This window comes from Budorcas taxicolor, chromosome 7, assembly GCF_023091745.1.
Source record: "Budorcas taxicolor isolate Tak-1 chromosome 7, Takin1.1, whole genome shotgun sequence".
Taxonomy (NCBI): Eukaryota; Metazoa; Chordata; class Mammalia; order Artiodactyla; family Bovidae; genus Budorcas; species Budorcas taxicolor.
The window spans coordinates 80791129-80818319 of NC_068916.1; the positions used below are offsets into that span (position 1 = coordinate 80791129).

At 36.5% G+C, this 27191-nt stretch overlaps 1 protein-coding gene across 4 annotated transcripts in view; it reads right to left on the minus strand.

The window, feature by feature from the left end:
• The window catches only part of SSBP2 (single stranded DNA binding protein 2), a 308425-nt gene that overhangs the window by 23314 nt on the left and 257920 nt on the right, over nt 1–27191 (minus strand). For 2 of the 4 annotated variants that reach the window (XM_052644049.1, XM_052644047.1), the window contains 4 exons: nt 24525–24616; nt 18987–19035; nt 3068–3103; nt 1236–1290 (listed from right to left, as the gene is read on the minus strand). In XM_052644049.1, the coding sequence (XP_052500009.1) occupies nt 1236–1290; nt 3068–3103; nt 18987–19035; nt 24525–24616 (232 nt within the window). The remainder of the gene's footprint in view (nt 1–1235; nt 1291–3067; nt 3104–18986; nt 19036–24524; nt 24617–27191) is intronic. The other 2 variants (XM_052644050.1, XM_052644048.1) reach the window with 1 other exon arrangement.

Here is a 27191-nt window from a genome sequence, read left to right on the forward strand (position 1 = left end):
GAAATATTTATGATTCATTCCAAAGAGTTAGTGAAGCAAAGTAAAATTGTGAACCAATCAAATTTCTGCTTTTTCTAAATTAAGGTTTCAAAACTTAAAAATACTTATTGGTATGATTAATGATATTCAGTTTCAAACTTCTATATATCTTAGATTTCAACAAATTCATAAGATATGAATTTGAGGGCAACATAATAAAAATTATTTTCTAATTATAAAAATTTCCCACATATTACCCAGAAGTTAAAACTGATAGTCTATTTCTTATCTACTTTTTAGATTTCAGTGTAATATATTTAAAAATAATATTGTGATCACATTGTATTAAATCATGAACATTTATTTCTCTGTGTCATTAAAAGTTCTTTGACAGTAATCTTAATGGCTAAAGTTTTAGTCCATAAAACATAAAAATTTAAAAATATCACTAAAATTGGATTAGGCATGAAAGTTGTTTCTCGTCCTCTGCTGGCTATATCAGATGAGCATCACTGTATATGATTCTTGGGCTATACCTCAAATCGTTTCTAGTCGTAGGATTATGGAGTCAGTGGTGTGAACTTGTTCATGGCTCTGCTACACGCTGCCAGGCACTAAGAGGGCTGTACTATTAACATCACTAGAGGCCTCAAGACACAATACATCCACTAGTTTGTATTCAAGTCTCAAAGGAGAGAGGCACTGAAAATAATCATATGACATGATTCCAGGAATACTGAAGTATTTTAGTTTAAAAGATGAAAAAACTTCCCCCATTACATAGTGGATTAGCTAACCAATAAATACCTATAGACGTGTAGGATAAATGATACTGATAGCACATCCACATCTGTTTTAGGTGCTAGATACAGTGAGTCTGATTTGCTGTATTAAACCTAATGGGTCCATGTATTTCGTATGTTACTTGTGCAGAAATTTTCTCAAGCTGTGGGATTTGGATCTTTTCCACAGTTTCAAGCAAATATCTAGTCAGATAAAATTATTGGGCAATTCATACAGATCAACACTGTTTTCATTCTGTAAATCTGTTACCTACACAACAGAAGTGTTCTAAATGCTTAAAGTAATTGGAAAATAGTTACTGAAGAGCACTATTTCCTCCTACTTGCTACCTCTACTCAACTTATGAAACCACCAGTGAGATAAAGGATGCTACTGACTTTCCCTCATAACAGTTTCTGTACTCTATTATTTTACTCTGAGAAATACCCATGTGGCTCATTCAATTACAGTACCTGCTGGACTAGGCATGATGGGTGTTCCTGGTGGCCCTCCACCTCCAGGAGGACCCTAAATAAGTACACAAAATGTCAGTGAAAATAAGGCATTGCATTTAACAGTATAAGGAAAAACAGAAGTTAGACTTTATAACAATCCAATTTGAAAACAGCAGAGGCAATATATTTTCTCCATAATTTACTTTCTTTGAATGCACAATCATTTCACTGTTATACAAAATAAGATTTAGCTTAAATATACTGAGGTTGTTTGACAAGTTTCTTAAAACAGTGAGCCTATAACACTGATTTATAATTCATGACTTAATCACATCAGGTATAATGAGGTTAAGGAGAAACGATTTAAGAGGGCCTTTACAAGTCCATAAAATAGAAATAATTCATGTGTATTTGTATTTATGATTTAGTTTACTGTAATTTTCTTGTATTTTGTATCATTGGTTTTTATAGGCAATTGAAAACCAAAAGATATTCATATGCTTTAAAAATATATTGATGCTATTTCTTCTGTCAGTCTCAACTACAACATCTCTGATGCACTGTACCTTCAGCCATCACATCAATTAGAGGCAAGGCTGACTAATGTGAGGGCTCCTAAGGCTGTAGGTACAGTCAATTTGAAAGGGATGTTAGGTGACTCTAAAGTTAATTCAGTTATTTCACACAACCAAAATGGATAATTCAGGCAATGAGTTTTAGAATTTTCAGAGGGACATGGTCAAATTAACTTTTAAACAGCTAGATTTTTGTTTCATTCTGAGTACACAGACACAGTCCACTAATTATTCCAAATAATACATGTATTGCTATTTACTAAACAGCTTAAATTTACTTTTAAATATGTCAAATTTATAATTTCATAAAGCTATATATGAAGTATATTTTTAATTGACTTTAAGAAAAAATAGGTTGTACCCAAACTGTTAAACTTTCATTTTGGCTTCATGGGGAACATGAAAAAAGTTACCTTCTTAGTTTGTACAGCTTAAGGGAATTCTGAGCACTAAGTTCCCAGGCCCAAAACCGTGTGTATTTTCCACTGTGCTCATAGAACACTGCCTCCACGTAAAGTAAAACGGATCAATTGATATTGATCTTCCAAAGTACTCTTTTTTCCTACTCTGGTTAATCACCGCCTATGAATATTTCCTTGGGAAAGATTTTCTGTTTTACCATTTATTCCTGCTTCTCTGCTAAACAGTATAACAAACTATCTTCTGTGATGGCCTTTAGACGCAGCATGGATTCTAATGTGATGATGGTTAAAAGGCCATTTGTAAGTTCAAGACATCATGTAAACCCCATTGATTTGACAAATATAAATCACTGGAAATTTTTAACATGTACAAAATGATAAGTGCTCTCGATTTCTAACAGTGAAAATTAACACCTCTCTCCCAAATTATTAGTCATTATTCTGCTATCGGATTCTCTTTGTGATTGGGAGAAAGTTTAATGTCTTCTTAGACTCTGTGTATGGCAATGGGGTGCTGTGGGGGTGTAGATTATGAAGAACTGCAAATTCAAGCATACCACTGTGGAACTGAGGGTGCTTCTTCATGATTGGACAGGGTATTGTACTGGCTTACAGAAACACATGCTGAAGTGAAACACAGTACTCAGGGCAATTTTGGCCAGATTGATAACTGTTTCACTAATGAACATCAACATATGTACTGAGGTTGGCAGACGAAACAACTCAATACAAATCAGATGTTCACTTCTTGGCCAATACACAGGGGCTCTTCTTAACATCTGGACAACTATTTCATTGCCCAAATAAAACATAACATCAATTCTTATGAGCAAACAAACCCAAATGTACTTACTACATAATTCCCAGGAGATGCTGAGGAGTATGGTATCTGGAACATGAACAGGACAAAAAATAGACATATTCTGATTTATGTGGCAGTAAGGAGACTGACCTAAAATGAATCTATTTTCTAACTTTTATCAAATTTTAAAATTTATCACAAAGGATAATGAAGGATAAAGGCATTTATATATGAGTGCTAGAAAACTGAATAAAATGCAGAACTATCTTGAATTTATTAAAGGGAAAGGATATTAGTCAAGAAGAATTTAGACAGAATTACAGTTTCAAGTTATATTGCTTTCAGGGCAGTTATACTCACTGCTTGATACTAGTGACACTTATTCTATTATTAGAAAGATATATATTTGTGCAGCTAAAAACCAGAAATCAGAATTTTTCAAGTTAGCAGACTTTACAGATGAAATTTCTAATTTATGTGCATCTGGGATAGATTACTTTTTGAGAGACAGTTTTCAGGCTACTATGTTCATGCAGTATGGGTCAATACTTGATATATAAACCTCACTGTTTCCCCTTTTCCTTTCTAACTACCTTCTAGAAAACAATATAATGAATGCAAAATATGTTGTTAATTTAAGTCTTCGAGGACTACTAATCTGTGGGGATCAAATATGGGGAACATATTCCCTCTTAACCAAGCTCTTTTCTAGAGATCAGAAGGTATTAATATGACATTGCTATGAAAATTTAAGAAATGAAAACTGGGAAACATATATTTAAAAATAACTCCTTAAGTGTGGATATTAATAGAGAAGTTGATCCAAATATTCTTTTTTGCACACAAGCTCACTAGCTTACATCTTTTATCGTCTGCACATCCAGAAGAGCTATTTTTGCCTTCTTCTGAAAAAAGCCAGTAAATTACTATCTTCTTGGAGTAAGGCAGCCAGGGCTAAAATAGGACCTTAAGAATGGTGAAAAGATTATAGTGCCTGTACCTAAAGGCTCCCTCTACATCAATACCTTCCTTCTAATTAAACACAAAAATAATACGAAATCATAGAGCAGAAAGACAACAAAGCTATACTTTTTCTAATGATTTTAATATTCAGTTATTTGAAAACTCCTCATTGTTTGGCATCCTTGCTTGGCTTTAAGCCCAGACCACAGGCGTCTGAGCCTCTGCTTGGGCCACTTAATGTGTAACTCAGCACTGCACACGGCCGTTACTGGAGTGCCCAGTGTCGTTAGTGGTGATGATTATGTCTGTGAGTATCAGGATCGCTATGGCACTGTACGTTTACTCGACTGGGTGAATGAACACAGCTTTGCTCTCTTGGTCTTTTGCAGTTCATGATCAATCATCCATCCTCTGCTAATTATTTTAAATACGGGTACCTGCTGTCTCCAAATCACCAACTTATCTGCAGGCTCCAGTTTTCATCTCCTTATAACTTAAACACCAGGCTCATGTTCTTTCTGTCTCTATTGCCTACTGTCATCCTTAAGCAACTTCAAGATATGATCTAACAACTCCAATACTCTTGCCTTGAGAATTCCACGTGTCCATGGGAGACTGGCGGGCTACAGTCCATGGAGTCACGAAAGAGTCAGACATGACTTAGCGACCAAAAACCCACTCTTTAGATGTTAGGAACACACTCACTGCCTTTACTTTACAGAAATACCCTCCCCGTGCCCCTCCCCCAAGCCCAGTTTTTCCATATATGAGCATGACTACATCCTAAAAGTTTTTGCACAGGGATCTAAGATCTAAACAACTTTCCTGATTGACATCTTTCTTGTTCTTCATGATACTCACAAACAACATTCTATATTCCAACCAGAGTCTTATCCCATCACAATTCCAGCATTTTCTTTCTCTAATATCTTAAATTCATTATCCTGAAGTCTACTTTGCTAATTCCCAACTCTTTGATCATCCTCTAGCCAACTGTTCTGTTTTATAGCAGAGAGTGCCTGGCAAGGAACACAAAACAGGGTTGACGAGGTCCAACGCATGATCATGTTCTCCAGCTTCAACCTAGGTTTCACTAACATCTGGAAGCATTTTGGCTCAGCTGTTATGGAAGCCCCAAAGTATTCTAGAGGTGTGCCAGTAAACTTGAGGGAAAAACTCCCAATCTGTAGTATATGCCAATTTATGCTGTGTAAATATTCCTATAAGGCAGATTTCAAGCTACCAATGATTTTAACAATTGGCTGACAAAGTTCCTGAATTTTTAACAACTGACTTTTGTGAACTGGCTCTTATCAGTGGTTCGACTATCCTGAGTTAGTACTTTGTCCTTTGGTCATACATTAAAGCCATCAAATTCTTGCTATGCCTTCATCTTCAACTAAACACTTCATTGTTTACAGATTTAAATTTTCATCCACTCATCTCAGGTAGGGGGAAAAGAAATCTTTATTTCCAAAGTTAGCTCCTCTTGAACATCCCATTCTCCTAAGTACAACTTCTCTCTCTTCATGGTTTCTTCAAACACCATTAAATATAATAAACATTTAAAAATACTTAAAAAAGTTTGTTACCCCCTCCAGTTCAATTCCTTTCCATTTTTGCCCTCTCAAACTCTTGTACTCACTGTTTTCTATCTCAAAGTCCTTGCCCTCATTCAGAGAAAAGGAGCATTTGGGCTCTTATCCCTAGCACTCTATGGAATCTGAACTCTTACAAATAAAGCAGTGTCTGTCAGCCTAGTCTGAGAACCAAATATGACAGAAGCGGTACTATGTGGGTACAGAAGATCAGAAGATGTATTTGAGCTGGGAAACTGGGAATAAGAGAGAGAGTGGGGGTCCATTACACGGACAAAGAGAAAGGTCAGCATTTAATAAACAAATGTGAAAGTACTACACAGTTTATTAGGGAAATGGTATGTAATTTTACAGTTGTTGCAGTGTGGGACTTATAGACGATTGTGATAAATGATGAGGCTACATGGTCTGACTAAATTTATGCTGTTGGAAACAGCAGGTTTTGAGAGACGTTCAAATTTACGTATTTTAGTAAGATAACTCTACAGGCATCATGGAGCATGAATACAAGTTAGGAGAAACTGCAAAAAGTCTAGGCAAGAGACGATAAAAAGCGTTCTAGGCAATGCTGATTAAGATAAGTAGGGATAAGGGAATTTGACAGACTTTTCGCAAATGTACTCTGCAGGGCTTGGGGACAAACTGGGTGAGAAGTTAAGGAAATTCCAAGGTTTCCAACATGCTGACTGGGTGGATGATGGTGCTACTAATTCATATATAGGGAGGTAGGAAGCAAGGGACAGGTTTGGGGAATGCCTGATGTTGTACTTGAAAGCTCTAGTAGACACTGAGTTAGAACTGATCAACAGATATTTAGAAATAGTGGTTAAGAACTCACTGGAGTTCAGGACCAGAGATAAAGTTTCAATTAAATAAATCCCCATTGTGTGCCATGCACAATACTTAATATAGGATTTGATTACGTTTAGTGTTACTTGAAAATGTTAAACTGAAAAAAAGCCCAAAATTGGAATTAAAGAACATTACCAATCAAAAAAGGGTAGATAATGGTATACTAACGCATATACATGGAATCTAGAAAGATGGTACCAAAGAATTTATTTGCAGGGCAGAAATGGAGAAAGAGACATAGAGAACAGACTTACAGACATAGGGAGAGGGGAGGAGAGGGTGAGATGTATGGAGAGAGTAACTTACATTACCATATGTAAAATAGATAGCCAATGGGAATTTGCTGTATGGCTCGGGAAACCCAAACAGGGGCTCTGTGTCAACCTAGATGGGAGGGAGATGGGAGGGATGTTCAAAAGGGAGGGGATATATGTATACCCATGGCTGATTCATGTTGAGGTTTGACAAAATCAAAATTCTGTAAAGTATCCTTCAATTAAAAAATTAATTAACTTAAAAAAAAAGGGTAGATAATGTGACTGGAGGAAAATCTGGAGAAAACAGTCTATAAAATGTCAAGGTAGACTTTTAAGAAGCAAGAAGTGGGAGCAGGCTGGCTAGGAAATGCCTAAACTGGGCTTACTTTGAGCCTTACGGGGCTTGTCTTTCAGCTTCTCTGTGACACGCCCAAGAATAAATAATATAAAGGAATATGCTAGTACAAATATGGAAGAAAATATTACTTAAATGAAGAAAAGAAATTAACAGACATTTAAAACAAAACTAAGGTGATGAATATTTCAAAGTTCAGGTATGATGACAGAAAATAAGTCCTTAGTTTTGCTCAGTGGAATATCACTAGTAACCTTCACGTACTTTTCACAGGAACTGGAACGGTTGAGAAGTTTAATCAATCTTTGCCCATCACCTGCTATATTCCTGGCATCGCACTGCTGCCCAGGAATGAAAAGGAAGAGTATCAAGGAATTCACTGCCCAGCAGAATGGTGGTGGTAGAGTCAGTGTGGGAGACACAGGACTGTGGTTTGACACCGAGGAAGGGTTGAGAGAAGTCGTCTCTCAGATATCCCTTCCAACTCTAGAAGAGAGAAAGACTGGGGGTTCTAAGGTTGTCCCGGGATTTGTTAATTGGCACACTGTTAGGGAGAGTTCCAGCCAATGGAGAGAGATAGATGAAGACTCCTTTAAAAAATGAAAGAGCAAGATATGTAGAAACATTAAGAGGTGGGATAAAGAGACCAGACCAAATGGCTAGCATTGAGAAGAACATTACTAAGAGGAAAGATCCATACCATGGGACCTAACAGAAGCAGAAGATATTAAGAAGAGGTGGCAAGAACACATGGAAGAACTGTACAAAAAAGATCTTCACGACCAAGAAAATCATGATGATGTGATCACAAATCTAGAGCCAGACATCTTGGAATGTGAAGTCAAGTGGGCCTTAGAAAGCATCACTACGAACAAAGCGAGTGGAGGTGATGGAATTCCAGTTGAGCTGTTTCAAATCCTGAAAGATGATGCTGTGAAAGTGCTGCACTCAATATGCTAGCAAGTTTGGAAAACTCAGCAGTGGCCACAGGACTGGAAAAGGTCAGTTTTCATTCCAATTCCAAAGAAAGGTGATGCCAAAGAATGCTCAAACTACGGCACAATTGCACTCATCTCACATGCTAGTAAAGTAATGCTCAAAATTCTCCAAGCCAGGCTTCAGCAATACGTGAACCGTGAACTCCCTGATGTTCAAGCTGGTTTTAGAAAAGGCAGAGGAACCAGAGATCAAATTGCCAACATCCTCTGGATCATGGAAAAAGCAAGAGAGTTCCAGAAAAACATCTATTTCTGCTTTATTGACTATGCCAAAGCCTTTGACTGTGTGGATCACAATCAACTGTGGAAAATTCTTCAAGAGATGGGAATACCAGACCACCTAACCTGCCTCTTGAGAAATCTGTATGCAGGTCAGGAAGCAACAGTTAGAACTGGACATGGAACAACAGACTGGTTCCAAATAGGAAAAGGAGGACGTCAAGGCTGTATACTGTCACCCTGCTTATTTAACTTCTATGCAGAGTACATCATGAGAAACGCTGGACTGGAAGAAGCACAAGCTGGAATCAAGATTGCCAGGAGAAATATCAATAACCTCAGATATACAGATGACACCACCCTTATGGCAGAGAGTGAAGAGGAGCTAAAAAGCCTCTTGATAAAAGTGAAAGAGGAGAGTGAAAAAGCTGGCTTAAAGCTCAACATTCAGAAAACGAAGATCATGGCATCTGGTCCCATCACTTCATGGCAAATAGATGGGGAAACAGTGGAAACTGTCAGACTTTATTTTTCTGCGCTCCAAAATCACTGCCGATGGTGACTGCAGCCATGAAATTAAAAGATGCTTACTCCTTGGAAGAAAAGTTATGATCAACCTAGATAGCATATTCAAAAGCAGAGACATTACTTTGTCAACAAAGGTCCATCTAGTCAAGGCTATGGTTTTTTCTGTGGTCATGTATGGATGTGAGAGTTGGACTGTGAAGAAGGCTGAGCGCCGAAGAATTGATGCGTTTGAACTGTGGTGTTGGAGAAGAGTCTTGAGAGTCCCTTGGACTGCAAGGAGATCTAACCAGTCCATTCTGAAGGAGATCAATCCTGGGATTTCTTTGGAAGGAATGATGCTAAAGCTGAAACTCCAGTACTTTGGACACCTCATGCGAAGAGTTGACTCATTGAAAAAGACTCTGATGCTGGGAGGGATTGGGGGCAGGAGGAGAAGGGGACGACAGAGGATGAGACGGCTGGATGGTATCACGGACTCAATGGACGTGAGTCTGAGTGAACTCCAAGAGATGGTGATGGACAGGGAGGCCTGGGGTGCTGCGATTCATGGGGTCGCAAAGAGTTGGACACGACTGAGCGACAGAACTGAACTGAAGAGGAAAGAAATATGATTAAAAGTCTGATAATACTGAAGTGTAGAATTTGAAGAAATGTGAGTCTAATGTGTTTCTTTTTTTTCCCCCGTAAAATAAGAGACAAGTTTAGCTGATAGAAAAGAGGCCAAGGACAAGGAATGTAGGAAGGGCGTGTGACTAAGGGAAAATAAAAAACTGCTGGTCACACATCAGTGGGTACTCAGCAGAGGTTGAACTTTATAGATTTACTATAACATAATGTGTTAAGCACAATTATAGAAACACACATTAGGCACTGTAGAAGAATCAAAGGTGGTGCTTTACAAATTCTTGAAATTTAACATTCCAAAAACAAAGCTCACAGCCTACCCTCTAAGCCTGCATTTCCCCCTAAGTCCTTATTTCACTCTGTGTTACTCCCATCCTCCTTGGTGACGTTGTTGGGTTGCTACATCATGGCCAACTCTTTGTGAACCCATGGACTACAGCATGCCAGGTTCCTCTGTCCTCCACTATCTTCCAGAGTCTGCTCAAATTCATGTCTATTGAGCTGGTGATGCTCTCTAACCATCTCATCCTCTGCTACCCCCTTCTCCTTTTGCCTTCAATCTTTCCCAGGACCAGGGCCTTTTCCAGTGAGTCAGCTCTTTGCATCAGTTGACCAGAATACTGGAACTTCAGCTTCAGCATCAGTCCTTCCAATGAATACTCAGGGTTGATTTCCATTAGGATTGACTGGTTTGAACTCCTTGAAGTCCAAAAGACTCTCAAAAGTCTTCTCCAACACCGCAATTCAAAAGTATTAATTCTTTGGTGCTCAGCCTTTTTTATGGTCCCACTTTCACATCTGTACATGGCTACTGGAAAAACTTTTTATAGCTTTGATTTTATGGGCCTTTGTTGGCAAAGTGATGTCTCTGCTTTTAAACATGCTGTCTAGGTTTGTCATAGCTTTTCTTCCAAGGAGCAAGAGTCTTTTAATTTCATGGCTGCAGTCACTGTCTGCAGTGATTTGGGAGCCCAAGAAAATAAAATCTGTCAGTTTCCACTTTCCCACCTTCTATTTGCCATGAAATGATGGGACTGAATGCCATGATCTTAGTTTTTTGAAAGTTGAGTTTTAAGCCAGCTTTTTCATTCTCTTCTTTCACCCTCATCAAGAGACTCTTTAGCTCCTCTTTGCTTCCTGCAATTAGTGGTATTATCTGCATATCTGAGGTTGTTGGTGTTTCTCCTGGCAATCTTGATTCCAGCTTGTGATTCATTCAGCCTGGCATTTGGCAGGATGTACCTTGCATATAAGTTAAATAAGCAGGGTGACAATATACATCTTGGTTGTACTCTTTTCCCAATTTTTAATCAGTCCATAGTTCCATGTACAGTTCTAACTGTTGCTTCTTGATCTGCATACAAGGTTTCTCAGGACACAGGTGTAAGGTGGTCTGGTATTCCCATCTCTTTAAGAATTTTCCATAGTTTGTTGTGAACCACACAATCAAAGACTTCAGAATAGTCAATGAAGCAGAACTAATGTTTTTCTGGAATTCCCTTGCTCTCTCCATGATCCAATGAATGTTGGCAACTTGATTTCTGGTTCCTCTGCCTTTTCTAATGCCAGCTTGCACACATGGAAGCTCTTGGTTTATGTACTGTTGAAGCCTAGCTTGAAGGATTTTTAGGATAACATTAATAGCATGTGAAATGACTGCAATTGTATGGTAGCTTGAATATTCTTTGGCATTGCCCTTCTTCGGGAATGGGATGAAAACTGACCTTTTTCAGTGCTGTGGCCACTGCTGAGTTTTCTAAATTTGCTGACATACTGAGTGCAACACTTTAACAGCATCATCTTTTAGGATTTGAAATAGCTCAGCTGAATTCTGTCATCTCCATTAACTTTATTTGTAGTCATGCTTCCTAAGGCCCACTTCACACTTCAGGACATCTGGCTCTAGGTGAGTGACCACAGCATCATAATTATCTGAGTCATTAAGACCTTTTTTGTATAGTTTTGTGCATTCTTGCCACCTCTTCTTAATTTTCTTTTGCTTCTGTTAGGTCCCTACTGTTTCTGTCCTTTATCGGGCCCAGCCTTGTTTGAAATGTTCTCTTGACATCTCCAGTTTTTCCCAATCTCTTTCCAAGAGAGCTCTAATCTTTCCCATTCTACTGTTTCCCTCAATTTCTTTGTGCTGTTCACTGAAGAAGGCCTTCTTATCTGTCTTTGCTATTCCTTGGAATCTGCATTCCATTGGGTATATCTTTCCCTGGAAACTAGTCTCAAAGACCTGAAATCACCTTCAACTTCATTTCTTTATCCTCAAATCCAACAATCACCAGTTATTTTTGATTACATGTGTGACATTTTTATCTCCTCCATCCTTTCTCCACTGCTCTGCCTCAGACTCTGACATTCTGTAAGGCCTGTTACTCTACTCTTTTAATATTGTTTCTCTGTATATCCATTTTATATACTATCATCCTAAAACAAAACTCTGTTCCACGCAGATGATAATTCCAGATTTTTCAGCATTCAAAGCCCTGAACACATCACGGTCCCTCTTTCTTTTTCTAGCTTTGATGCCTTCTCTGCCTTCCAAAGCGATGTTCCAGCCACTAAGAATCTAATACTTTTTCCTCACACATTTCCTAAAATCCCTCTTCTCTTTACTTTTGTCCAGGCTTTTCTCCACCTCCAGTCACCAGAATCTCCCCAACATAATTAATCTTTTCCCTCCACCCCTCCCCCATATATTATACAAAATGTCCATTAAGATGAAAATGCAGATGTAGACGATAAGACCAGAGAGCTAGAAGATCAGAATCACAGAACTACACAAATCTCTTATTTGACAGATAATAAAAATTAAGGCCATATGTTTGTCTGGTTAAACTAGACAGAAAATTCAAGAGATGTGACGACAATCCAAAAATCCTGAAATATTTACGACTGGTGCCATGGTAGATGAATAGCAGAATACCTAGAGGTTCTCTTTGGCTTCGTTAAAAAAAAAAAATGATTAGCTAAGTAGCTTAACATTTTAGCTAGGGAGTTTTCATCAACTGTGAAATTCAAAACTACCTTATATGCATTGAAATTCTGTTCACTAGAAACCAGGGAGGGGAACATTCTCTGCGTCACTGTTGAGCTGAAAGTGTTCTTTTATTTTTTAGTGCTCTTTAAAAAAAATGAGCATCTTATTTTTAATAGGGCAAAGCTCCTATCTGGAGTAAGATATTTGTATTTCTCTTAGGCTTAATCACTCTAGTAGAGCCTCATTTTTCCTTATAGGAGTTTTCTCTGTCTCCTGTCAAGTCAGTGAGTTGATGAATACAATGCTGTACTGATCATCTGTTGTTTCTGCTCAGCCCCTCTTCTGCCAATTGTTCCTTGCATTTTCTTTGAACCATATCTCCCTATTTTTCCATGTGGTTCAGGTGGGGCTTAGGGGGTTGAGTGCATGACTCAGGGCTGGTGGATAGAGCATTGCACCCCCGGGTCATAACTGGTTCATGAATAAGCTTATGTATCCGAGCTAAGCAAATCTACTTCAGTTAGTTACTTCTAGTACCTATGCTTAACTGATGAGAGTTGTGCTCTTTTGTGCTTAACAGGTTGCTGTGAGGATACAAATGTGGAGCTTCACACAGCCTTCTTGCCAGACTCGTGGAACAAGGGTAAGTGATGAATAGGGACAGGGTCCTAATGGTGTTATTTGAACCCCTGGAGCCAAATGTGTCCCCCAGCAAACTTACATCTGGACTTTTCAGATACATGACCCAGTAGGAGTCTTTTTCAGTATGAGCCTAGTTAGGCTGGTACATATAATCAAAAGTATCTCCTGACAAAGCTAATTCAGGTATTTTTGATAAAAGTGCTTTCTGCTTTATGATTAAAACCTGTTTTACAGTTCAGCTCAAATGTACAGTTCTTTGTGAAAAACATAAAAAATAAAAAGGTTGGCAGACTTGTAAGTTTCCAAGTAAGAATTAGAGGCCAATACTGTTATACTCGGCATAATGGAAGTTAAAAGTAAAAATCATATTCTTATCTGAATTAAAATATAAATTAAAAAATAATTTTATTTAGTTTTGGCTGCACTGAGTCTTTGCTGCTGAGTGCAAGCTTTGCCTAGCTTTGGTGAGCGGGGGCTACTCTTCATTGCGGAGTGTGGACTTCTCACTGTGGTGGTTTGTCTTGTTGAGGAAGACACAGACTCTGGGGGTTGGGGTTTAGCGGTTGTAGCACATGGGCTCAGAAGTTGTGGCTCGCAGGTTCTAGTTACAGGATCAGCAGTTGGTGCAGGGGTTTGGTTGCTCCTTGGTATATGGAATCTTTCTGGACCAGGGACTGAACCCATGTCCCCTGAGTTGGCTGGCAGATTCTTATCCACTGTGCCACCAGGTAAGTCTCATAAATTTGTTTTTAAAAATGTTTTTCCTGCTGCCATGTAAAGGGGTGCCAAAAGATTTTTGTTCGAAACATATATGACAAAACTATGTAAAGATACAGATTACACAGATAAATAAATTTATTGTGGATAGCGGTAGGCAGACTTCTTACTTTCAGAGAAGTGAATAATAAACATGGAAAACAGAAAGTCTAGAATGAACTCTGTTGTGCTGAATCACAGTTGAAGCACCAGTGTGCACTCATGGACGTTGCTTTTACATTTTATTGGATTTTAGCTGATGTACAGTAGTGGGGTACTACTACTGTAGTACTGTTCAAGGGTACCGCAAAGTGATTCAGTTATACATACACATATATTCATTCTTTTACAGATTCTTCTCTTATATAAGTTATCACAGAATACTGAGTAGAGTTTTCTTGGTATATAGTAGGTCCTTGATTATCTATCTTGTATATAGTAGCATGTGTATGTTATTCTCAAGCTCTTGATTTATCCATCCCTTACACATTCTCCCACTTTGGGAATCATGTTTGTTTTTGATATCCGGGAATCTGTTTCTATTCTGTAAATAAGTTGATTTGTATCGTTTAAAAAATCAGATTCCACATATGGATGACATCATATGATATTCTGATTTGTCTGATTTAGCATGATAATCTCTAGATCCATTCATGTTGCCACAAATGGCATTATTTCATTCTTTTTTTTTATGGCTGAGTAATATACCATTGTGAAAGAGTGAGGACAGGAGAAGGAGGGAACTACAGAGGATGAGATGGTTGGATGGCATCACTGACTCAATGGACATGAGTTTGGGTAAACTCTGGGAGTTGGTGATGGACAGGGAGACCTGGCGTGCATGGGGTCATAAAAGAGTCAGACACAACTGAGTGACTGAACTGAACTGAATATACCATTTATACACAGCACATCGTCTTTATTCATTATGGACACTTAGGTTGCTTCCATGTCTCGGCTAATTGTAAACAGAGCTGTAGCGTGTACTCCTGGTTTTAATATGGATAGATACAGAAAGATACAGATATGTGTGGCTGTGTGTGTGTGTGTGTGTGTGTGTGTGTGTATATCTGTTGGTTGAGATGGCTAGAAGCTAGGTCACACCAATGGCTTCTAAATACTACTCTCCACTAAAAGGAACCAAGGACCCTTATATAAATGGCTGTTATCAGGGTTAAGGCTGGGAAAATATGAGCTTCAAAATGCTCAAAGTGTAACAGGGATATGTCAAAAGGACAAATGACCCAACTTGAAGGGTTCTAACTGGACAAGTCTGACATGATTTTATTTAAAAAACAAAACCCTTTGGACAGAGTAGAATCCACAAGTACATCAGATATACATGAATGATTGGAGAAGAAAGAAAAACTCACCTAGGAAAGAGTCAAGTAATAAGTAGAGAAGGAAAGACAGAATGAGAAAATAGCCATTTGACAATCAACATAGTGAAATAATTCAGGAGAGAATTATCAATGGATACAAAAAGCAGCAGATTAATGTATGATCTTCATGGCAGTGTCAAAGTACGTCTCACAAGCAGAGAATTACAAAGGGAAAAACAATAAGTTAACAGTGGAGAAACATAACAAGCACCACCTTAACTAAGTGACTGAAGTTAATAAAAGTAACACAAGTAATAGACAATTACCATCACACACCTCCTGAAATGATGCACTGAGAAAAAACACAAAATTATTTCTGGGGATTCCTGACAAATATATATAACCTGAATCTAATTGTGAGGAAACATCCACCAAGACCAAATTATGGGAGACTGCACAAAATAACTGGCTTGTGGTCAACAAAACTCCAGGGTTAAAAAAGACAAAGGAACTGTTCCAGGTTAAAGGAGACAAAGGGACTTGACAAATGAATGTAAGAAGTGAATGGGGATTTTCTTTTGTTACAAAAGACATTGTAGGGACAACTGGTGAAATCAAAATAAGGTGTGCAGATCAGAAAACAGATTACATCAATATTAATTTTAAAGTGTTGATCCTTCTACTGTGAAAGACAGTCTCTTTGTTTTTAGGAAACAAAGTTCTTAAAAGAAAAAAAAAAGTATATAAAACATATTTGGAAACAGCAGAAACAAAGCAACCAACCTTTAGCAGGCTACCCTGAGGAGCCCTGGGCATACTGTACTGACACAAAATGAAAACTATTTGTTTTAAATACAAAACAAACTATTTATTTTAAATACAAAAAGTCCAAAGAACTTGGAATTCAAAATAACACAGGTAAATTGTCACTACAGTATAATCAATGGTATGCAGGGGAAAAAAAAATCCCTCTTGAATACTTTTGCTTTGTTTCATGTAAGCCTTATGTTTTTGCTAGAAAGTCATCAGTTGCCTATGATTTTTTCTTCTCATAAACAACCATATTTCGGAGGAATGCTTTTCCTTTCAGTGCTCAGGATGATGATTCCTTTCTCTTTGTGAAGAGAAAACGACAGGTGTTCTCACAACTTTTCCCTATCCCATCAAATTCTTTGAGGGTACGAATACACATATGTGGTATACATTAATCACATTAGCAGGGATTGCTTTCAACTTGATTATGGGCCTACATGTGTGCTAGCCCAATGCCCACTTTGGAGTGGCTGTTGGACAGTGGTTTAATATGCACAGCTCCTTCTCTTAACTTCTAGTGTTTCTCCGGATCTACAATAAGGTAGAGCTGCTGACCTGATATGGTGAATTCTTCTATCCACACTGCTTGGCTCTGTGAAATCCTGAGGAGTGTTTTTGGTATTGTAAGTCCCCTAAATATGAATGAGTTCTGTTCCGTGAGTGCATTTGCAAGTCCAGTTTGTTGTAAGTCCAATAAAGTTAGCCTAGGTACCCAAACTCACATAACTGGCTATATAGTATTGTCCTGTAAGAGGTTTGTAATACTTTTCATACAAATAATACATTAAAAAAACAAACACAAAATAAACATTTTTAATCTTACACTATAGTACCTTGAAAAGTACAGCAGTATAGTACAACAGCTGGCCCTTCTTAACAGTACCACCTATATCACCGCTGCTTCTAGACATCCTGGACTTGAAATAAAGATACTGTATGGCTGTACTCTACACAGCACTGTCAAGTACACAAAGCACAACTGTTTGTGGAGGATGCAAGCAGGTGACAATATACACCAGACACGTGAATTGACTTACATGATTGGACACGTGAACACATGTTCATATCTTTTAAAGTTTGAAACTTGAAGGTTCATATGTCAGGGGCTCACTGTACTTTAAAAATCAAAAGAAAGAACAACTCTTTCCTCATCTCTGCCTCTAATACTCTTTACTCGGATGATGCTAGGTACAATGTACCACCTTCAGTATCAGTCCTTCCTCGGTGGCTTTTAGAGGATAGGGTCTCCAGTTAAGAGTACAGAAGGAGGTGCAGGGGGAGGTGGGCAGTGGTGGGTGTGAGCTCACTCCCACCCTGCCGTGTAGGCAGTGTAGGGATGGCTGGCTAAGCAGGCACTGAGGAAGGAGAGAGGTCTTTTTGCTTTTAGGTAGGAAAGCTTACTAGTGGAGGTGGGTCATCGATTGTGCTTTTTAATCCTGTTTCACCAGATGTGCAGATAACAGAAATATGTTCCAGAATCTGACAACAGGAAGACTGGCAGAATTCCTACCGTTATTAAAAAATCGTTTTCCTGCACCTTTCGGTATATTTTAATGGGAAGTTCAAAGAAAGCATCTGAGCTGCTAGTTAGATGCCATTTTAAAGGGAAGTCTTAAAGTTTGAAAGGCACATAGAGCAAAAAGGAAATAGAACCGTGAAGTATTCAAAAGCATATACGCAAATGAAAAACTGGAGTGAAGATAGTCATATATAACATAACCAGGTAAAAGAGTATCTTATAAGATCTGCTGAAATAGTGCACTGAAGACCCAAACAGAAGCAACATCATCATTCTCTCCACCACAAGCAATTTTATTTAATTATCAAACGTCACAGCTATTGAATCTAAGAGATAGGCAAGTAATACAGATTAAACATTTTCTCTAAAAATATGACAGTTACTTAATTGAGAAGTAAGTGATTTCTACTTTAGAACAGCAATAGATTCAGGATGACTCTGTCTACACCATCCACCAGGGAAACCCAAGGATACTAGGGTGGGTAGCCTATACCTTCTCCAGCAGATCTTGCACACGCAGGAATTGAACTGGAGTCTCCTGCATTGCTGGTGGATTCTTTACCAGCTGAGCTACATGGGAAGTCCATACCATCCACACTTCACATTAAATTTTCTTGAAATTTAAATTAATGTTAAACATTGGATCAGTTTCATGTTTGCTGAGAATTAAGGCCACTGCTAGTCAATGTAGGTACCTCTGCATATAAGCAAAAGGCAACCCCTCTGGGTAAATACTCCACAGACTTCACGACTGGAAACCAGCTCTTTCAGTCTCCTATTGACTCTGACTCAGGCATCTTTGTGCAGTGCACATACCACACAGATGCACAGAGCAGAACTCTCTCACATATTGAACCCAAGGTTTCAAAAGTCAAGAAAGCTATTTCCTGGGTCAGTAAATTTAAAGTATTATTTTTAAGACTGAAAGCTTAAATTTTAACCTGTGCCTATATTTGTGACATTATTAAGAAATGTATTTATGCAGTCAAATCACAGCCACAAAATGTGTAAGGAAAATTCCCATGATGCCAGATACATAGACACCATAGATACAAGCGTAAGGACGGCAGTTTAGTCCACAGACACAGGCAATGGTATACTTGCTTCCTGGAGCAGCAAGAGAGCAAGCCTAGGTACAACTAGAACGGCAAATAGAATCATAATACCTGGTAACAATCGGTTTTATTTGGCAATTTAGTGATTATTATAGTTATTTTAGAAGGTGAATTCATTATATGATAGATTTTATGATAAATGTAGGCTACTGCAGTATTCTTTTTGCAATAAATCAGGCTATTCCTCTATTTTTGAATGTCTGTTAATCTACATAGAATGCATCTTTACCTTACATCTTGAAGTGAAACAAATCACATAATTTCAAAGATTATACTTATTTTTCTAAGAATATATAAAAACACTTTTGAATTATTACTTAAAAAAGGTTAATATAACCAATTGTGGGGCTTTGAAAAGGAACAGATTTTTGTTGTTAAATGTTACAAAGCACAAAGAAAGTGAAAAAATATATATATACTCACTGAATTGGCATTTGTTGGGTTTGGCCAAGGTCTACCACCACCTGGGCCCCTACAAGACAATATGATAAACGAAATTTTAACTCATGCTCTGAATGTTTCACAATAAGCAACAACATCATAAAATACTAACATTTATAATTCAGTTACCATGCTGTTCTAGTTCAGCACTGCAATTACTCTTTATATTCTCACAGCTTTTTTAATTACTGAAATCCAAAAGCCTTATCATTCCCCAAACAGCTTTCTTTCCAAATCAAACTACTTTTACTAAGCCTAGTTTTAGGTTCAGTTATTATAATAACCACTAAAAGTGGTAATCACCTATAGCAGTAAATATATATAAATATATTGAATCATTGTAAGATTCTGCTTTTGGAGTAAAAATCACTAATTATGAGATAAATACAAACTATAATTGTGACATCAATATAAGCCCTCTCTGTATCATTCAAAATGAAATTGTAAACTACTATTATATATAAAATTATTGCTTGTATTAAGCTACAAATAAATGTATATAAAAGTTCCCTCCTCTTCAAAAAATTTGCGTAGAATATCACATTACTTTATACATCTATATGTCAATCTATCTTTCAGTGCTGACAATTTAGTTATTATTAAACAAGAGGATCACATTTCTTGTTTTCATAATTGTAGTTCAAGACAGTGGTCAGAGTAAATCTTGGGGGGAAAAAAACAGGAGGTAATCTATGCCAATGTATGTCAATACATTGCTTCATGTTAGGGTGGAGAAGCATGCTCCCTATTCTATAGCTTAAAAGAGACAATGATTTCAAGACAAAATTAATGCCTAGTTAAGTTAAAAAGTTCTCCTGTCCATATGCTTTTAGTATTAACTGCACCTGAATAAATACTGCCTGATGAAAAGGAGACTACTGTTAGCACATCCTCTGTAATTAGGGTCACTCAAAATTCCCTTTCCCTCTAATATCAATGAAAACACTGAGCTTTTTAATTAAAAAAAATAAAGTCCCCTGGTTCTTACTCTAGGGACCTTAAACCTAAAATTCTAAATGTTAGATAGAAGTTGTCCAAGTTAGCTGTATTACCCATGTTTGGTTGGAATATTTAGAACTGTTTTGAGTAGTATTTTGGGATTCCCAAGGAATGCAAACAGCAGGGAAGGGCATGAGAAATTGTGTCCTTAGGCTCCATTAGGATGCCCAAGTACAATTTTACCCAATTCTGTTTGAGGAATAGAGGGGGAAATAAGATGCCGGGGTCAAAATATTATGCACAGCCAGAAGGTGAGGGACACATGTATTGTTTCTGGAAATAATTCCTCTCTAAGATAATGATGATGACTTTACAATTAGTTACTGGAGGACTTTAGAAAGGTGATTTTACATAGAGGATTCAATGTCTTGGGCAGAAACTGAGGTTAAACATAGGATATATGTTGATCAAGTGAAATATTTGACTTGCTTGATGTTAAATAAAACAGTGGAGAAATTAGGAAATATTTATCTTACAACAACATAACAATATATTACACATATCCAAATCATGGCCAAACGTTGTTTGCAATGATATGCAGATAATCTCATAATTCTGAAGTATTATGTTTAAACAAGGCCTGTGTGAATAAGATATATTAAATATAAAATAATTTTTACTTAAAATTTGCTTAATGTTAATATATTAAACTAAATATTAAAATAATTAAACACTTAAATAAAATTAAATGATTAAGCTAAATTTATTCTAAGAACCATAAAATACCTTTTACGTATTTCAATTGTTTGACAAATACTAATGTCTCAGCTCACCATGTATTTCATAATAAACTGCATTTTACTGTAATGGGTTAAGTATTAATTCATTTGGATAAGCTAAATTTCCCCTATCATGACCACTGTGTTAGAAAATATTTTAAGTTTTGCAAATACTATTAAATAAAGTGAGGGTTATAGTAGTGAGTAATTCTATTAGAACAACTTCTTAAGTGCAGTAAGTTTTCTCTACTTTTGAGGGCCATCAGTATTATCAATAGAGTAATTTACAAACTATAATGTAAGCATTATTTTGAATGTAAATTTCTACGTAAGTATAGTTTGAAGTAGAATCAGTTAATCTCATTTAAAAAGAGAAAAATGAAGCTTAAAAGAATGTTGTTTACGTAGGAAGTTTTCAAGGCTGGTCTTCCTTTGTGTTTTATTTTAACTGATTCTAAGCGAACTCTCCTCTCTTTACATTTGCTACTCATAAATACTACCTAGACCTCAAACCTGATGGACACAGTTGCAGCTTGCTACAATTTGCTTGTCCCAAATTACAATTCCTCTGCAATTCCCAAATAAACTCATCTTTTTAAGCTCTCAAAAAAAAGTCTGTAATTTTTGGTAGGGTGTATGGATATGATGAAATGAAGGCAACCATGACTACCAAAGAGAAAAAATATCTTTTCTTCTATAATTCAGTCATTTTATTTTAAGATAATAATTATGTAAACCTTATAATTCTATAGGGTATGATCTAGAACCTAAAGGGTCTAGATCCATTGAAATTATTTGTCCTTTTAGTTCCTATAAAATACCAAGGGACACAAAGTTGAATTAGAAATGTTTTAAAATGCTGAATCTTACATCTTCTTTTTAAATTGTAAAAGTGTACTTTATTTAAAAATACAGTTTTCTTTTAAAAATCTATGATACGTTTGAAAACATTTACATTGCGGTTACAGTTTGTAAATTCTACTTTGTTACTGAAATTGATATTGAATTTTAATTCTAAATATATACTACTAGTTATAGAAACACTAAAAATAGGCTCTTATTTTAATTTTAGATGACACTACATATTTACCCTGAGTTTAGAGCATGGAAATATAAAAATCGTACCAAAATAACCATTTTCTTTGGAGATGACCAATATGTTTTTTTAACAACAAAATAATCAAACTTTTGTTCCAAATGGTTTGGTTTCAGTAAGAGAGAAAGCTTCAGTTAGAATATGGTATTTATTTACTTTCATGACCAGGGCTGAGTATTTTTTACTATCATTATATTTTGGTATCAAATAATGAAAAGTGACAAACTAAAGAAACCTCATCCAGATATGATCCTCTGGTAGATCCCTCCTGATCCCAACACAAATATCTAGACTATTAAAAAATGTAGCCCAAGGTGGTGCCTGTTGTTCAGTTGCTAAGTCATGCCCAGCTCTTTTGCCACCTCCCAGACTGTAGCCCACCTGACTGCTCTGTCCTTGGGATTTCCCAGGGAAGAATACTGGAGTGGGTTGTTATTTCCTTCTCCAGGGGATCTTCTTGACCCAGGGACTGAACCTGCACCTTCTGCACTGGCAGGAGGCTTCTTTACCACTGAGCCAGCAGGGAAGCCCTAGCCTAAGTAACACTAATTCTAATGCTCTTTCCTTTAATTTTTAATTTATCCAACAAGTAAAAAAAATGACATAAAGAAAGTCATAATTTCAGTTAGAAATACTTACTTGCCATTACACAGTAAGATTTAATTTTTTTAACGATAACAAATTATGGAGTGAATTTCAATAAAATTTATTGAGTACAGTAGAGACAATAATATGGTTTATTTATGTCTCTTTAAATTTACTTTTGCTTTATTGGGGCCAAAATCAATAAAACAATGAGTCTGTCTGGTTGGATCGTCCATATTTCAGAACTTTCTCTGTTAGAGGGAAATATTTATGATGTCATTGTCCTTAAAGGAATCCTAATTTATAGAAAACTTAAAATTATATGACCCCAAGTAACAGTCAACAGTAATTAATGGAGTGTGAATCTGTAAAGCTTAAAATTTCTTTAAAAGCCAGAAATTATACAAACAGTAACATAATATGTAATTAAAAAATATTTTAAAATATCTAGATATATTAAAATGAGAAACCCAAACACTAACAGAAATAATCACTTGAAATTTTCAGCCATACTTTTAGTCTTCATAGTCTATGGAATTAAATATACCCATGATTATCTGTTTAAACGTATGTGAGAAAGAAATTAGACAATTTTAAGCAGTTATCTGATTTCCAGCGGTCACATGAAAATGACTTTTCTTATACTAGCAAAACCAAGTTGATCTAAAGTCGACCACATCACTAATTATCATGATGAGTAATATACCAAACGATATTAGATACATTCTTAATATTTAATGAGAATTCAGGGTTGATCACAGCATTCAAAATGTATACTCCTTAACATATATACATAGAATTCAAATTATCCTTTAAAAGCTATTTCATTTTAAAGTCAGAATCTTAGGTAGGTAAATTTTATATATATCTAAATCCTATTATTGAGAGTTTCAACTTTTGATATAAGCACAAAATATCACTCCTTTTCATAGCAATCATTAATAAGGCTAAACCTTTGAGGAATTTAAGGAAAGACTTCATGTCTATCCATTTTTACTTTAAAAGTAAAAAGATGGGATAGGAAAATTTGACCTACTTTTTTCCCCCTTGTTCTGTCAGTTTTGAGCCTGGTTGGTATCCACCTATTAACCTATTTTCTATTTTAGGCAAAACTGCTTTCCATGAAAATGGTTCCAGAAACTTAAACAAACCCCTATGGACATCAAACAAAGCTTACCTCAGTATATTTTCAATGCCATTAAAGGATGGCAGAGTCATTTAGTTTGATAGATAAGTAACCAAAACATGGACTAATGGGGAATATGGAAATAGATGAGACTACCCAAGCCATATACAGAGCTCTTTCATTATTTCTGATAAATTTTATTTAGGCTACATCATGGAACTGATCTTCTAATGAATTAATGAAGGCCATTAACAAGTTCTGGGTGTATATGGAACTTTGAGGGCAAGTAAGATAATCAAAAAGAAATTAAAATTCCTTAACAAATTGGATTCTATTGACTGACAGAAGCAACTGCTCTCTTTGGTTTTGAAAGGCCTTTATAGTAAAAAACAAAAACAAAAAAAGTCTATTAGTTTACTCCCTATCTAAGTATATCTTGAATTTTCAAAAGAAATACTATGGAAAGTTCTTTAATAAAGAAGAAACTACTAGAAACTTCTTCCTGGGTTAACAGTGGTCCCAACAAAGCAAATATACATATATCTTTAGGAAGGACATATATAGGTATATATATTTCTAAAAGTTTAAAACTCATAGGAATCATGCTATATCTGTTGCAAGGAACACTATTCAATTGTCTACTTCTGGAGAGTTAAGTCATGGTCCTAGTGTCATCTCTTCATATTTTTGTATGGACTGCATGAATACTATGAGCTTATTTACAAGAGATTCATTTTTATGATAAATAGAACATGAAAATCAGGCTAGAAGTTGGCTTTGAAATGGAAAAAAACTTAAAGGTTGCAAAGGAAGGCAGAAAAACAGAGAATATGTTGTGAAAACGAAGCAAACACTACAGTTCACGTTTAGTTCATTTATACTGTCGTTTCATTTTACATTACAAAGAAATTTAGCTTAAATTGTGTTACAAATTGGTGTGACTTTAGAAGACAGATAATAGAACACTTTACAGGACAATATAGCATTTTGCTTACATGTTCATTCCAGGCATTCCAGGGCCACCTAAAGCATTCAGTGGGGGTCTCATTGCACCTCCATAGTTCTGTAATGATAACCAAGGGTCAGACTACCACAAAACAAAAAAACAAAACCAAAGAGGAGGGGGGAAAGAAAGGAGAGCAGGTTAATGATTTCCCTACATAACTCCTGGTTGGGTAAGGCCTGTGCAATTCATTCTCTGAAGGGTCCACTCTTGTACTTTTGCTTCTATTTAGCAGTTACATTGGTTTGTGTCTTTCAAAAACTACATGAATATGTATGATCATTGGAGCATGTTAAATGATTAAGGTATAGTTACAATTGTAATATTCAATTATCTTAATTTCTTGATATCTGTACAACAGTGAACTTTTTCAAGCAAGACATTTCATAAACCCCAAACTCTGTTTTTAAAGAAAAAACTAAGTCAACATGTTTGAAATTGTCAGAATCAGAACAATTATGTAGTCTAAAAACAAACAGGTGAATCTAATATAAGCAAATTGAATACAAACTTCTGTCTGCAAAATAATATATTCCAGAAAGAAATGTACTAGTATACAAATCCACAAAAATATACGAACACTAAAGTATACTTAAAATATGCACGTGTGAGTTATGACTTGACAGACTTCTGTCAATATTTGAATGTTATGTGCATTCAAAAAATAAAAACATTTACTGTATATATCAGATTAATTTCCATAAGGGCTAAAGATTAATTTTAATCTGATCATATTAATATATTTTGAACTATCAACTAGTATACTTCATGCTTGGCTTTCTGACATTACTATTCCTCAACTTTTCTGACCATTCTTCAGCTTCCTTTGCTGATTCCTTTTATTTGGCCAACTCTTTAAATATTTTTTTTTTTCCTCCAAGTTCTAGCCACAGCATCCTTATAAAGAAATATGCATTTATGGGTAAACTTATCCACTACCACTAGTTCAACAATTATTCCTATGTTAGGAATCTCAAATCTACTTTGTCACGATGTCTCCCCTAAGCTCTTAGACAACTCACATGTTGAACTTCATATTGGTTGTTTCTGTCTGGATACCATTTCACACTCAACATACCTAAAAGTCACCTCCATTTTATCCTCTCGCCGCTGCGTTCTTTATTTTGCCTTCCTCAGTCAGTTCTGTGGCATCACCTTCTATACAGTAGTCTAGGCTAAGAACCTCTGGGAGCTCCTTGATGATTCTTCCTTTTATTTCAATTTCCATATCCGAGTTACCAAGGTCTATTGATTCTACCTGTGAAATAGCTCTTGAAACACTGCTCCCTTTGTATCACTCATCTTTGTCATTTACTGACACTTCTGTCCTCTCTTAGTTGGTCTCTCTGACTAAGCCTCTCCCCCTCCCAGTCTATCCTCCATACTGCCTCCAGAACTGTGCTTCTTAAACTCAGTCCTCTTTATGTCGCTTAAAAGCCACGATGACCCACCCTGTCTATCAAATGAAGTCTATCCTTCAGCATGGCCCCATGATGTTATTCACAGACCAGGCTTAGCTGCCCTCATTTCCTATCATATTTACTTTCTTCCCTTACCCCCACCTCTACCCTCCAGATTTCTGAATTTCTTGTGGTTTAGAAACATGCAGTGGATTTTTACACTCATAACTCATCTGCTATGGCCTTCTGTGTAGTAGATGCTAAGATGACAAGGAAATATTCAGTGAGAGGAGGTCTGTTAACTCCAGGGAGTAAGCCAGTTTGTAAATAAACCTACCTAGTTACATGTTGTTCTCATTATTAAGAAATCATATTTAAATGTCTCAAATGAGGTGCTATGGAATAGGAGAATGGTATCTATCCATAGCGGAGCTATTTCTCTTAACCTCTGGATCGTACACGGGGATGGCAGCAGCGGTATTAGCAAGGAGTCTCTGAGAAGAAAATTCGAGTCTGGGAACAAAATTTACATGATAGACTATAACAGAAATTCTTGATAAAACAAACTGCCCCTCATTTTTGATCCTAGAAGGTCTGTGTTTTATTTTATCAAGGGATACATTTACTTTGCTCATAGCTCTGGACATAGATAGTGGTTTGGAAATCTGTTTCCCCTACCCCATTTCCTCTGCTCCCCTTTCTATACGTGTGTTAACTGGTCAGATTCGCCCAATGATCCATTCAACCTTAACTTTCCTGTCTACAAAGTGATAATATCATCTCTCTTACAAGCTTATTGGAGGAAAAATGAAATCATACAAAACACCTATTACAGTGCTTGATGCATTAAAGGCAAGATACCTGGTGCTCAAAAACTGTAGTTGCTAACTCTTACACTGTTGATAAGGGACCAACTTAAATGAGTCTTCTCGTTTTCCCTTGGGCCCTCAATCCTAACAAAATTACATGCTTTTGACGTAGTGACTCCCTGCCAGAGAATGCATATTTATTTTTTTGACTTTTTTTCCTACTGTTTAATAGTTTTTCTTCATGTATCTGCATCTCATGCTAAACAATAAGTACCTGAAGGTAGAATCTGTTCTACTTATCTGTGTAGGTCCAATGCTCATGTATCACAGTTCGTAAGTGTTACAGGATATCCATAAGAAATTATCCAATACGTATTCTGAGAAACTTATAATATTTTCATTTTGCAAATAATCTGAAGCAAACAGAAAACAGGAAGATAAGAAAGAATA